The 14999-nt window shown below is 39.9% G+C and overlaps 1 protein-coding gene across 1 annotated transcript; it reads left to right on the forward strand.

Moving 5' to 3' along the window:
• The first annotated feature begins 3772 nt into the window (after positions 1–3772).
• On the forward strand, positions 3773–11146 carry cldn15la (claudin 15-like a). Its single transcript, XM_037530864.1, has 5 exons — positions 3773–4166; positions 5538–5702; positions 6030–6111; positions 7836–7949; positions 10652–11146. The coding sequence occupies exons 1-5, from the start codon at positions 3950–3952 to the stop codon at positions 10728–10730; spliced, it is 657 nt and encodes a 218-aa protein (XP_037386761.1). The 5' UTR covers positions 3773–3949; the 3' UTR covers positions 10731–11146.
• Positions 11147–14999: the final 3853 nt, after the last annotated feature.

Here is a 14999-nt window from a genome sequence, read left to right on the forward strand (position 1 = left end):
AACCTCCTGCTTGAGCCTTTTGTGAATGATTGGCCCCACGAAAGATGTCTGGAAGCTTCTGTTTCTCATTTCCGAAAGGCTCACCATGTATGCAGTGCACCCAGCATCGCTCTATAGCACCTTATCCCATAATGCAAGATACTGTAAATATCGGGACAGAGTGGATCTTTTGTCCCACTGAACCCAGTGAAACAGAAGTGGTGACTGAGTGAGGTTTTCTGTCTTCACTAGTCCGTATCTGTTTGTGTGTGTGTGTGTGTGTGTGTGTGTGTGTGTGTGTGTGTGTGTGTGTGTGTGTGCGAAACGTGAACATGTCCAAAGGTGTGTGTTAAGGACGGTGTAACTGGTTTGGTGGTATTTCCAGATGAAGTAATTTGGAAATCTCACCTGCATAACTGGTTTATAAGGCCACGCCCACTGCTCATGTTTTCCGATGCTGTCTGGAATTTATTCCTGAAGCAAAGGTCCTAAATGGCTAATTGCCCTCCCTTAATGTGATTAAGTGTGAACGCCTTCTTGGAGATCAGGCAGAGATGCATTATTGCGAATATGAAAGTGCAGCTCTGTAAAGAAGAATGTTCCGCAGCGTTTTAAGGAATGTAAAAGAAATGACGTTTTTCACATGAAAAATACTCAAGTAGTTGCACTTGGTTACTATACTTAAGTATTATTTTGGAAGATTTGTACTTTACTTAAATGTTATTGAGATCGGATACTTTTACTCTTACTCTACATTAAAGTATAGGTGTCCAAAATTATACTTATGTGTATTTATGTATATAGTGTATTTGAGGTCTCTACTTAAGTATTATTTGGTATGATTTGTACTTTATTTGAGGATTATTGAGGCTGAATGCTTTGACTCTTACGTAGATACATTTAAGGACAAAGCATCCAAAATAATACTCAAGTAAATGCATTTAGGGTCTCTACTTGAGTATTATTTTGGAGGATTTGTATTGTATTCAAATATTTTTGAGATTGAATACTTTTACTTAGCGATATTTAAGTACAAATCCTCCAACTTAACTTACACAAATATGCTTGGTTACTATGCTTAAGTATTATTTTGGAAGATTTGTACTTTACAGGAGTATTACTGAGTAACAAAAACAGCCTGCTTAATTCAGAGAGATTAAGGGAGGCTGTGAAGTGGTTATGCAACAATGAATTTTGATTGTTTTTGATACATAAAACCACACAAATGTGGAAAAGTGGGCCTCCTCCTCCAGTCTAGCTCATCCGTTCTATGAATATCTGCATCTCATAACATTTGCTGTACCCTTTTTGTCCAGTAGATGTGGACAGAGAGGGAGCTGTGGACAGTCCGAAAGAGTGGACAGGTTTTTAGCTCATGGACTTTGAGCTTTAACAGTGATGAACCATTAACTAAAGCCATAAAGCCATAAAGCCATAAAGCTTTAAGGTTTGAAAAACCCAACCTGGTTTCTGACTCTCTTTTCAAGCTGTTTCGCTGTGAAACCGAAACAGTGAAATCATTAAGATTCCCAGACCTGAAACCGCAGCGCTGAACCTCAGTGACTCACTGGATCAGCCTGCTGATGTTTTGATTACACTGAGAGATTTATCAAAGAGTTTATTAAATATTTCTAGACTCTAATCATCTTAGAAATTAATCATAGACATTACACTTTTCTTCATGTCAGTCAAAAATATCCAGATATTTTTTATGCTGTGACTAATTATGAATTCTAGGTAACACTTTACTGTAAGGTACGGTTCATAAGGCTACATGACACCTACATAAGCTTGTCATGACAACAGATATAACCCTGCATAAATGTTTATTAATGCCATTCTATTTGCTATAAAGGTTATATTTGCCAATTTTGATCAAAGTTAGCTAAAGCAGCTTTTATGACAGATGACATCTATTGGAATATGCATTAATAAACATTTATGTAGGTCTGTGTCAATTGTCACAACAAACTTATGTGGGTGTCATGAAGCCTTATGAACGGTTCCCTACAGTAAAGTCATTTCTTTTGGTCCGTTCATCATTAAATTTACAAAAGCCAACAGACAATTTCAAATTATGTAAAAAAATTACAAAAATGGAGAAACAAAGTTTTGTTCCGACAACAGCAATATGCTGCATTTTGGATGTTAAGTTATACTTTATTAATCCCGCAAACAGGGAAATTCCACCTCTGCATTTAGCCCATCTGTGAAGTGAAACACCACATACACACTAGTGAATAGACACACACACTAGGGGGCAGTAAGCACACTTGCCCAGAACGGTGGGCAGCCCTATCCACGGCGCCTGGGGAGCAACTGGGGGTTAGGTGCCTCGCTCAAGGACACCTCACGTTTAGGTCAAAGCATTGTCGGCTGTGTCACATGAGTGATCTAAACACTCTCGACCACAAACCCAAAGCAGAACCCCTGCTACCATCGCCCTGTCTAAATGAATGTAGCAGTTTACAAAATCAAGTGCCGCTGCTCATGAACTGAGGAAGCGAATAAACATGGCATAATAAAAGCAGTAAAACCAGAAATATGGAAGCAATTGTTGAGATTCTCATATAAAGCAACACAAACATGTATTACATTCAAAATATATTGCAACAAATTCTGTTTATATTGGAATACAAAGACAGGACATTGCAATATTTGGTACATTGAAACCAACACTGACACTTTGAGCCATGTGTCAGTATGCATGAAGCATACGATTAGGCAAGCCTTAGTACACATGATGAGTAATATCAGCCATAAATCCTTATCAGAGCTTCACAGCAGTGTGTTAGTATTAGCAAGTGTGTTGTAGTGGCCTTTTATAAATATGTCAATGGTATCAGTTACTTAGTTTAGAGTTTAGAGTTTAATACTAGAATTATACAATGTCTAGATACATATAAAGTGCTGTGAAAAGCAACTGAACAATCTCTGGAAAAGCCAGAGATCATTAAGTTATGCTTTATTAATCCCACTTCTGCATTTAACCCATCTGTGAAGTGAAACACCACATACACACTAGTGAACAGACACACACACTAGGGGGCAGTAAGCACACTTGCCCAGAGTGTCCATTTCAAGAAAATAGGCAATTTTGAAAAAAACTATCTAAATTTTAATTTATTTTTATTTTGAACTATTTTTAAATAAGTATTCAACCCCAATTTTGCTGTTGCAGTTTGGGCATATTTTGAATAAACAAATAAAAAGTGGCCCACTCAGGTCATGGCAAAACACCCCTGACCTAGTGGATCAGCTTATATCAAGATGGGTGTATATATGCAGCTACATTATGTAAGGCTTTCTCTGAAATAGCGTGGAAGCGATCACAGCTGTGCTCTGGATCTGTTGTGCTCTTAATTTTGGATTACTCTTAAAAACAACAATGACGAGCCTTTCAGAGGAGGACCCTTGAGTGGAAAAGAACCTCTGCATAATGTAAAGATTCTGTACCCATCAAAAAAAAGTTGTTCCTAGAACAGGAACCAAACCAAGAACCGTTTAGGAACCTTCATTTCAAGAGTGTGGTCATTCATCATGGAGGATTCTTGACTGATCTGTAATGAATGGTAATGTCCAGTGGAGCTCGAAGTACACAAAACCCTCACACGTCACTAAGATCACTAAGATAGCCAAACATGGTTATGTTTTATTATGGTAGAGAGCAGCGCTCGTCACCAGCTCCACGCCCGCAATCAGGAGCATCGTTATCGAGGGTAGAGTGGGGGCCCTGGGTGTGGTGGCAGGTTTTATGACCTTCTGCAAAGGCTAAAGTCCTGCTGTCTAACTGAAGGGACATTCATACTCAGAGATCAGTTGCAGACGGAGGATCCCTGAGGATATTGTTTCTCATCTATCGCTCCATTTCAGCGCTTCACGTCCAGGAGATCAGAATCTACCAACTGTTTGAGCTTCAGAAAGCAGCTCCTTGCTAACTTGGTGCTTTGAGAGAATCTTTGGTGAGAAAATGGCGATGGCGTTGGAGGTGACCGGGTTTTTGTTGGGCGTTGCCTCCTGGTTGGTTACAGGCACCTCTCTAGCCAACGATTACTGGAAGGTGTCTTCTTTCTCTGGCAGCGTGATCATCTCCAACCGTCAGTATGAGAACCTCTGGCACTCGTGTGCTGAAGATAGCAGTGGAATCGCAGAGTGCCGAGACTTTGAATCCTTGCTGGCCTTGCCAGGTGAGCACCATTTTCCTCTCACCAAAACCGGGTCAGTGGGTTCTCCCACCAGTGTAGTCTCGCACTGTCCAGTAGATTTGACACGTGACTTCATATTTCCTCTGGGAAAACATTTTGGAGGACGCTGAAATTAGAAACGTTAACAATGTAGATGAACTTTTATTAATTTTTATTGGGCAAAGAATGTTGGAGATGGAGCTGCCGGGTAGAAGGAGAAGAGGTAGACCTCAGAGAAGGTTTATGGATGTAGTGAAGGTGGACATGGAGATGGTTGGTGTGAAAGTAGAGGAGGCAGTGGATAGGGCAAGATGGAGGCAGATGATCCGCTGTGGCGACCCCTAAAGGGAGCAGCCGGAAGAAGAAGAAGCCATTTCATGTGGTGAAGTAACACGACCAGGATGTGGCGGTGCGGTCCGATCCGATCCCGCCCTTTTTCACTATTGTTTTTCAAAGTGTTTTACTTTATCAAACATCCATTATTCATGAATTTGACCTCAAAGTTGGCGATTGAATGGAAATTTACATAATATTATACAATATATATACAAAATATAACAAAAAAACATTGACTGATGCCTTTTTGTTATCATTATTTTTTTTGTTGTTAAAAATGGATTGAAGGATAAACCTAAACCAAATGGCAACTTTATAAAGGAAGGAAAAAATGTCCCCAATATAGAATGGAAGTTAACGTGCAAATAACTTTTTCCAAGCTAATTTTGGACCCTTTCTATTGGTCCGTTCATCACAAACTTTGGTGACAATGTAAAGGGTGTCTCGTATTTTGGAATTATGTCAAAAAATGTAAAAACCTGACAGTGAATATAACATCACTGTCCAAAGAATGTCAAGTATGTCCAGAATGGCAAGGTCACAGGAGAGGGCAAAAACGTCCCTCCCTTTCGATGTAAGTCGATGGAAAGAAATTTTGGAGCGTTTCTGTTGGTTCGTTCATCACAAAACTCTCACACAACGTGAAGGACAGCTGACTTGTTCAAATGATTTAGAAGTAAAAATCACAAAAAAATGGAGATGCATGTTTTTCTTTGGACTTTGGTCCATGTTTTTAGAGATAAGGGCCGTATTTCCCGCCCAAAATCCAAAGAATGAATGTACGCTTGTGTAATATTTTAATGTTATTATAACTATGAATTAATATTAGTGCCAAATAATATTAAATATTACAAAAGTCCTCGGATTTATGTCTAAAACAACAGCAAAACCTTCAGTAATTTAGTGTCACAGCCATTGAAGCTGCTGTAGGCCTCACTGAGACCATCCCTGTTGATATCAGCTGCTTTCTGATGCATTAGAATGCTTCGGGTCATAGTTGTCCGTGGGTTTTTATGTGAGTTCTCCTCTGTTCTTCAGTGTTTGTGCAGGTGTGTCGAGCTCTGATGATCGTGGCCCTCATCCTGGGCCTTCTCTCCATGATTACGTCCATCTTGGGACTCAAGTGCATTCAATTCGGCAGCACCAACGACCAGACCAAGGCCAAAATCACTGTAACAGGTGGCATTCTCTTCATCCTCGCAGGTGAGCTCTGTTTGTCTCATGTGCCAGAGTGGATAAAGTGCTGCTTTGAACTCACTTCATTTCCATATAAATAAAATATATTACATCAGCATAATTATTACCAAAACATCTACGTTCATGTTTTTAATCAAGAATATCAGTGGAGCTTTCTGATTGGCTGGCTGAGGCTCAGCTTTGGGGGGAACATAGAAAGAGGAAAGGACTGTTGTTAGTGCCAAATTAGGTGTATTTAGAGAGAAAACTGTAACTAAATTAGTGATTTTTTTCCTGCCCTTGAATTTCTAGAGCCATTCCAACTTTTACTGACTAAGATGTTTTCCTTCACAGCTCTCTGCACGATGACGGCCGTCTCCTGGTACGCTGCCCGAGTAGTGCAAGACTTTAGCAACCCGCTATATGGAGGAATAAAGTGAGTAATGACACTCTCTCTCTCTCTCTTGTTCTTTCTCTCTCTCTCTCTCTCTCTCTCTCTCATTCTTTCTCTCTGTCTCTCTCTCTCTCTTGTTCTTTTTCTCAATGTCTCTCTCTTGTTCTTTTACTCTCTGTCTCTCTCTCTCTCTCTTGCTCTTTTTGTCTCTCTCTCTCTGTCTCTCTCTCTCTCTCTCTCTCTCTCTCTCTCTCTCTCTGTCTCTCTCTCTCTCGGTCTTACTCATTTTGTCTCTCTCTCTTGCTCTTTTTGTCTCTCTCTCTCATGCTTTTATTCTCTCTCTCCCCCATTTTTTTGTCTCTCTCTCTTGCTCTTTTGTCTCTCTCGCTCTCTCTCTCTCTCTCTTTTTCTCTCTCTCTCTCTTTCTCTCTCTCTCTCTCTCTCTCTCTCTCTCTCTCTCCCTCTCTCTCTCGGTCTCTCTCTCTCTCTCTCAGTCTTACTCTTTTTGTCTCTCTCATGCTTTTCGTCTCTCTCTCTGTCTTACTCTTTTTGTCTCTCTCTCTCTCTCTCTCTCTCTCTCTCTCTCTCTCTCTCTCTCAGTCTCTCTCTCTCTCGGTCTTACTCATTTTGTCTCTCTCTCTTGCTCTTTTTGTCTCTCTCTCTCATGCTTTTCCTCTCTCTCTCTCTCTCCCCAATTTTTTTTGTCTCTCTCTCTTGCTCTTTTCTCTCTCTCGCTCTCTCTCTCTCTCTCTCTCTCTCTCTCTCTCTCTCTCTCTCTCTCTCTCTCTCTCTCTCTCCCTCTCTCTCTCGGTCTCTCTCTCTCTCTCTCGGTCTTACTCATTTTGTCTCTCTCTCTTGCTCTTTTTGTCTCTCTCTCTCTCTTTTTCTCTCTCTCTCTCTCCCCCATTTTTTTGTCTCTCTCTCAGGCTCTTTTGTCTCTCTCGCTCTCTCTCTCTCTCTTTCTCTCTCTCTCTCTCTCTCTCTCTCTCTCTCCCTCTCTCTCTCTGTCTCTCTCTCTCTCTCTCTGTCTTACTCTTTCTCTCTCTCTCTCTCTCTCTCTCTCTCTGTCTTTCTCTTTTTGAGTCTCTCACTCTTTTTGTTTCTCTCTCTCTGTCTTGCTGTTTTTGTCTCTCTCTCTCACACACTCTTTTTGTCTCTCCCTCTGTCTGTCGTACTTTTTTGTCTCTCTCTCCCTATTTCTCTCTTTCTTTTGCCCTCATGCCTCTCTCTTTTTTCCCTCTACGTTCTCTATCTCTCTCACATTCTTTCTCTTTCTGTTGTCCCCCCCCCCCCCGTTTTTTGCTTTTTTCTCTCCTTTCTCTGTCTTCCTGTCTGCCTTGTTGTCTGTCTTTCTCTCTCTCTATTCGTCTCTTTACTTTTATTTTTCCCTCTACTTTCTCTGTCTCTCTCTCTCTTCCCACCCCCACCCCCTTTTTCTATTTTTCCCACCCCCACCCCCTTTTTGACTTTTTGTCTGTCTCTTTCTTTCTCTCTATCTCTCCTCTCTCTATCTGTCTCTCTTTACTTTTTCTCTCTTTTCTCTATCACTGTTTCTCACTTTCCTCTTTCTCTCTCCTTCTCTTCCTGTTTCACTCCATCTTTTCTTTTTCCTTTCTCAGTTTTTATGGCCATGAATTGAAAGTAAAGACAGAGCAATTAAGTGTATGTTTGGTATTAACAGTGTTAATGACACTGAAAGAAAAATGCCCCCCTCCCTTTCTCTCTCTCTCTCTCTCTCTCTCTCTCTCTCTCTCCTCTGAGTGCAGGTTTGAGCTGGGTGCTGGTCTGTATCTGGGCTGGGCTGGAGCCTGTTTGTCTCTGCTTGGAGGAGGTCTGCTCTGCTGTGCCTGCAAAGAAGTGTCTGCAAACCAATCAAAAGGGTGAGAGAGAGAGAGAGAGAGAGAGAGAGAGAGAGAGAGAGAGAGAGAGAGATGGCATAGTGCCAGTGGTTTGTGGTGTCTGTAGTTTGTATATGTATTAGGAATGCCTTGATCATGATCCATCATCCAATTTTGATTTCTTTGCAGCCAAACTGACCGACTTTTTAGACAAATATTATTAGCTCTTGTAACATGAAGTTTACAATCAGTGGACTAAAAGAACAAGTTAGCAGTTTTCCAGTGGCCAAAGGCACAATATAAATGTGTAAAATACCCAAGAATAGAACATAAAGGCAACTGAACATAGATATACTACAACCCCAAGTCCAATGAAGTTGGGACGTGGTGTAAAACAAATAAAAACAGAATACGATGATTTGCAAATCCTTTTCAACCTATATTCAATTGAATACACTACAAAGACGAGATATTTAATGTTCTAACACATAAACTTTATAGTTTTTTGCAAATATTCACTCATTTTGAATTTGATGCCTGCAACACATTTCAAAGAAGTTGGGACAGGGGCGTGTTTACCACTGTGTTACATCACCTTTCCTTTTAACAACACTCAATAAGCGTTTGGGAACTGAGGACACTGATTGTTGAAGCTTTGTAGGTGGAATTCTTTCCCATTCTTGCTTGATGTACAGCTTCAGTTGCTCAACAGTCCGGGGTCTCTGTTGTCATATTTTGCGCTTCATAATGCGCCACACATTTTCAATGGGAGACGGTCTGGACTGCAGGCAGGCCAGTCTAGTACTCGCACTCTTTTACTACGAAGCCACACTGTTGTAACACGTGCAGAATGTGGCTTGGCGTTGTCATGCTGAAATAAGCAGGACGTCCCTGAAAAAGACGTTGATTGGATGGCAGCAGATGTTGCTCCAAAACCTGTATGTACCTTTCAGCATTAATGGTGTCTTCACAGATGTGCAAGTTACCCCTGCCATGGGCACTAACACACCCCCACACCATCAGAGATGCTGGCTTTTGAACTTTGCGCTGAAAACAATCCAGACAGTCCTTTTCCTCTTTGGCCCGGAAGACACAACATCCATGATTTCCAAAAACAGTTTGAAATGTGGACGCGTCAGACCACAGGACACTTTTCCACTCTGCGTCAGTCCATCTCAGATGAGCTCGGGCCCAGAGAAGCCGGCGGCGTTTCTGGGTGTTGTTGATATGTGGCTTCACTTTGCATGGCAGAGTTTTAACTTGCACTTGTAGATGGAGCGACGAACTGAGTTCACTGACGGTGGTTTTCTGAAGTGTTCCTGAGTGTTCCTAATATCCGTTACAGAATGATGTGGGTTTTTAATGCAGTGCCGCCTGAGGGATCGAAGGTCACGGGCATTCAATGTTGGTTTTCTGCCTTGCCGCTTACTTGCAGAGATTTCTCCAGATTCTCTGAATCTTTTGATGATATTATGGACTGTAGATGATGAAATCCCTAAATTCCTTGCAATTGCACGTTGAGAAATGTTGTTCATAAACTGTTGGACTATTTGCTCACGCAGTTGTTACCTGTGGAATGTTCCAAACAGGTGTTTTTTGAGCATTCCTCAACTTTCCCAGTCTTTTGTTGCCCCGTCCCAACTTCTTTGGAACGTGTTGCAGGCATCAAATATATATATATACACATAAAGAGATATTGCATGGTGTATAAAAAATATTGCACATTGTTCTCAGTGATAGTATTACTGCACAGTGGAAAATGTAAACTTGGTGAATAATGATAAAGTGCTCACATGATGAAAACATTGTAAATATTACACAGAAAAAAATAGCTGCATTTTTTCTACAGAAGACCGAGTTCTAATAGAAGTGTTAGAGAGTCTGTGTGTGTGCTCAGGAGTTCAGCAGTAGGCCAGTATTTTGTGTATTGTTAGAAGGAGTTGAGCAATTCGATGGCCTGAAATTCTGAAATTTTAATTCTTAAATGTAAATAAGATGAATCAAATAAAGAGCTGAGTGGAAGGGAAGAGGCGACTGGCTGTTTGTAACAATGAGTCGTGTGTAGTTATGCTGTGATATTTTGCTTTAGCAGCAGCTTTCAAGTACAGCACCTGCCTCACTCTAGTTACCCCATAAAACTGCAGCACAGATCAGCCAAATCAAAAAATGATATAGTGGCCAATTCTGATTGTAGGCACTGGCTGAGCCTTGTTTTGTAAAATGTGTGATTTAAACAATCGTCCATTATCGTGGCATTAGAGACGAGGACCATATATCGTCCTAAGTTGGACATCGAATGAAAGCTAACATAATGCTTTAAAGGTATGAAAGAGCCATATTTGTAATGGGCAGAGGGTCAAAAAGAAGGTATGTAGGTTTCAAACTGAGCTTTTAAAATGTATTTTATGACATTACACCTTGTTTTATTACTAAAATACTTCAGTAATACATTTTTTCAAGAATTTTAATCAATCATACATATTATACGATTCCTCCACTCTTGACACTACAATATATATATATTTAGAGTTTCTACTCTTTATTTGAGTTTACAACATCTTGCAAATAAGAACTGACCATCATGTCAGTCAGGAAAACTACAACTACTGAAGTCTAAGTTATTTTTGATTCTATTGGTTGACATTATTGATTATTGAAATTTTTAGTTCCGTAATATCGGTATTGGTGACCAAATGTTCATATCGGTCCAGCTGTATCTAACCCTTTTTGTTCTGTTTTAACAGAGCATATTACACGGCCAGCCAAGGCCAGAAGATCCACAAACCCGTGTCCGACACAGAGACGGCCAGAGCCTACGTTTAAACTCCCAGTTTTCACCCAGACTTCCTTTATTGTCGTTACTCTGTTGTTTGTTTCAACCCTTTAAACCGCAGACTCATCATTTAGTCATTAATGTTGGGGCTCATTATCCGGTAACTACAGTAACTACCATGAAACTACTTTGCAAAATATGTAGTTTTGGGTGAGGAATTGCAGTGTGGAGTTTAAGGAGTTAACCCATTGGTTTTTTTCTACTTTTTATCTTGTTTTTTTAATATTGGGTTGACAATAAATGTGAAAATAATTCACAAATTCACAGAATCTTGTACTGATGTAGAATATCATGTAATTTGATTGCTGTGATTACTTTGTATCATGTTTTTTTTTTTTAAGAGATGTGAGACCACTTTTTTGTAAGCAGGGTTTCCTCAGGTTCAATAAAACTGCCTTTGATGGACCAAATCTCAGAGATTTTTTTAAGAGTAACTGAGAGTAACGTGTAATTCTTTATAATATTTGTTATATTTTTTGTCTTTCATTGATTATGTAAATTCTGTTGGCTTTGTCTAGATGCAAAGCATCTTTGACATAGCATGTCATTGTTAACATTAGCACTTCAACTGTTGGTGAACAAGTAATTAATAATTAACTAGGCTTAACCACTTTACCGTTTTTGACCTTGTTTAGTTGCAAACTAAGGGGTTAAGTTCTTGAAATGGTGGACAGAAAATTATCCAATCAGACTTTTTTTCTTTGCAGTATCTGCATATCAAGAGAGCTCTCCCTTTGGTTAGGACTTCAGGAGCTGAACTGAAAGCCTAAAGTGATTTGCCCCCAAATGAATTAAGCTAGGAACTGACAGCAAAACCAACCAATCTTGTTTACAGAATAAGTATAAACGCCACTCTAGGCCTTCTGGAAGTTCTAGCTACGCCACTGAATGTGAATGCTAGCAGTCTAACCAGGTGTCAGTCAGTTGTTAGAAACGGAAAACAACAGCAGCTGAAAAAAGTCATAGTAAAACGGATACAAGGTAAATCATTAATGTCTGTTACGAGCTTCAAATAAAACTTAAAATATTTTTTAAAAGCTTCAAATCTCCAAACGTGTAGTCTAGAGTTCACATTTGAGCCCATTACAGCCCGTCCTCCCTTACTCACCAGATCTTTTCTAACCTTTCCTCTATATTCACCTTATTTTTCGCATGACCAATGTGTTTCATGATTATGGCTGAAATTTTCCGTTGGAGAACAGAAGCGCCATTTGTCTCTGGGGCACTCTCGGTACAGCCAAGACGAAATTACAGCAAGAGCAGCAATACTATAAGCATAAATAGTGCAGAGCTTCAGCAGGCAAGAGACTGTGGCTTCATAATGACTCCTAGAAAAAGCCAGTTGTTAGCATTGAAATCTGTGACTGTTAAATGTAAAAAAGATGATAAACTGCCAGTTGAATATCACTGTTTGCTCCTAACAGACTCATATTAACACATTATATTCTCTTTATTCGCTGTATTCTGCCCTCACATGCAGGCTGGACAGGTTGAAAGCTATCTAGGTAACAGGCTAATGCTACAATAATAAAAGACAGGTCAAGTTTAAGCCTTTAAATAAATATAAATAAATCATTAGTTGAAAACTGAGACATAAAAAGAAAAGAAAGTCACTTACATGCCTGTTACGAGCTAAAAATGTATGTATTTCAACTAGAGCTGATAAAAATTCCAAATAGCACCAAGCTAACCCCGCTAGCTTGTCAATGCTGGCTCAACATCATAAGATAAGATAAGATAAGATAAGATAAGATAAGATAAGATAAGATAAGATGCGTTTATTGTCATTTCACATTATACAACAAAATTGAGCAGCAATCCAACGGCACTTCCTACATACAAAACTATTTAAACATAAGGCTAAAATATATAAAGTGCAGATTTAAGGAAAAAAGTATCAAAAATCTTAAATATAAAGAAAAAGGACTATAAAACTATATATTCTAAAACAGTCAATAGACAATAGACAGGAGAGGTAGCCGTTGTTGTTGCACATTCCTTGGACAATTTATAGCGTTATATAATATTGCACATCTAAGAATTATTGCACAGAAAGAGTACAGATTATAGATTGCACTCTCGAGAACAAATGAATAATAAATAGAACAGAGGTGGAGTGGAACAGTGGAACAGTGGAACAGTGGAACTGTGGAACAGTGTAAAGTGTCCTATGAAATCAAATCAGTGCCAGTAAAGAGCAGTAGTGGTGTTCAGTCGGTTCTACTGAGCCCAGTGTTCTATAGAAAGTCCTTCTCAGTGTGTGGGTCTGGAAGTGTTCAGTTCCCGTACGGCTCTGGGGTAAAAGCTGTTTTTAACTCTGTTTGTCTGGGATGGGATGGACCTAAAGCTTTTACCAGAGGGCAGCAGGTCAAACAGATGATGTCCCGGGTGAAATGTGTCCTTCAGGATGTTGGCTGCCCTGCTGAGGCAGCGGGAGCTGAACAGGTCCTCCAGGCAGGGCTTTGGGCAGCCGATGATCTTCTGGGCTGTGTTTATGACCCCCTGCAGTGCTCTCCTCTCTGCCACTGAGCAGCTGCTGTACCACGTTGACATGCAGTATGTCAGCACACTCTCAATGGTGGAGCAGATGATCTCAGCCATCGACAATGGACGATGGCATCATCCATCACCCCAACCCTAGTCTAGACCAGCCCAGAAATGTTCCTTTGAGTCTTCTTTAGCTTACATGCTATTAGAACCCCATAGAAGCACTAGCAGAGGTTACCATTCTCACAGAGGTGATTTTCTTTGACAAATATGCCCCAAACCGAAGGCCTAGATTTGATAGTAACAGTTTGCCACTGAGGTATAATAATACAATGAAATTTGACAAAAATGACTTTAGTAAAAATGTATTAAATCATAATGAAGACCAAGTGCCTTCAAGAAGTTTTACACCACTGTTCTAGTGGTTGCTTTACTAGTTGGCTTCCACTGGCGTAATTTGTGATTTCTGGTCCACAAAAATCATAATATTGAAACATTTGTGGTATATAGTTGCACACATCAATATTTCGATTATCAGAGTGAGTTTTTTGGTAGGCTTGTTCAACAACAGGTTATAACTTAGACTTAACAAATTCCTGTATAACCTGTTTGGGTGGCCGTCCAATACATACATTTATACTATTGGTGACATAACTGTCCATACAGATACTGGCCACTTTATTAGAAACCCCTACCTTATAGGTCCTCCATGTACAATGGAAGTCCATCTGCTGCTACACAATTTATCAGCCCTCTCTACTCGTTTCACCATTGGTCAGTTTCTGCACATAGGACTGCTGTTGTCCAGATATTACTTAGGTGGTGGCGCATTATTTAGCTACAAGAGTGGGGGGGGGGGTTTATTAAAGTGGCCTGTATACATAAGAAGCAGTCATCTGTAGATTTATCAGTTAATGACAATAGCATGTGATACAGCAATCGAGATGCACTTACATGCACTGTTTAAGTGTTCATAAACAACACACACGTTTTGTTGGTGTTGGTGCAGACTGGTGCAGTGAGCTGGGTAGGATGGATTATAATCTCAATGAGATAACGATTACACTGTCTGTGATATGAAGGTAATCTCCCCTCACTGCTGACTCCAACAGGATTACACCCCTAAGGCCAGGGGTCATATTAGAGGTGAGAAGGTCCTGTGTGTTCTATTTGTAATACGAGGGTCAGTAATAAGCCAGTTGAGTTGTGTCGCATTCATTATCTCTACCAGTGTAAAGAGGGGGGGGCCCCAAACGATCTGTCTATCAAACTACAGTGACCCCAAAAGTATTCGGACACCTCTTGTCCATATCCATTGGCAATCTTTAATGAAGTTCTTTAGGTTACTTAATCAAGTGCAAAATTATATTTGTTTTAGAGAAAAAAATACTGTTAGCACCACATCAAACTAATGGTGGACTCTAACCAGATTCTCTCCAACCAGGAAAGACCAACACAGCTGGTCACCAGCAAAGCCAGCATATTGCTGTTGTTGGAACAAAACATCAGATCTCCAAAATGGTCACTTTACAGGAGAAGGAAAAAACTTTCTTTACTTTTAATGTGAATCAATGGAACCAGACTTTTTCAAAGTTTCCATTTTGTTTTGGATGCTGGAATTTTTCATTTTTTGACGTAATTTGAAAAGACCAGATGCTCTATATTACAGCTGTTGGAACTTTTTTTATTGCTTTTCAGTTTTTGGGATAGTTTGAAAATGCATGTTGCTCTTTACACTGTGGGTAAATTTCATAATGAACAGACCAAAGGAA

Source organism: Pygocentrus nattereri, chromosome 19 (assembly GCF_015220715.1).
Source record: "Pygocentrus nattereri isolate fPygNat1 chromosome 19, fPygNat1.pri, whole genome shotgun sequence".
Lineage (NCBI taxonomy): Eukaryota > Metazoa > Chordata > Actinopteri > Characiformes > Serrasalmidae > Pygocentrus > Pygocentrus nattereri.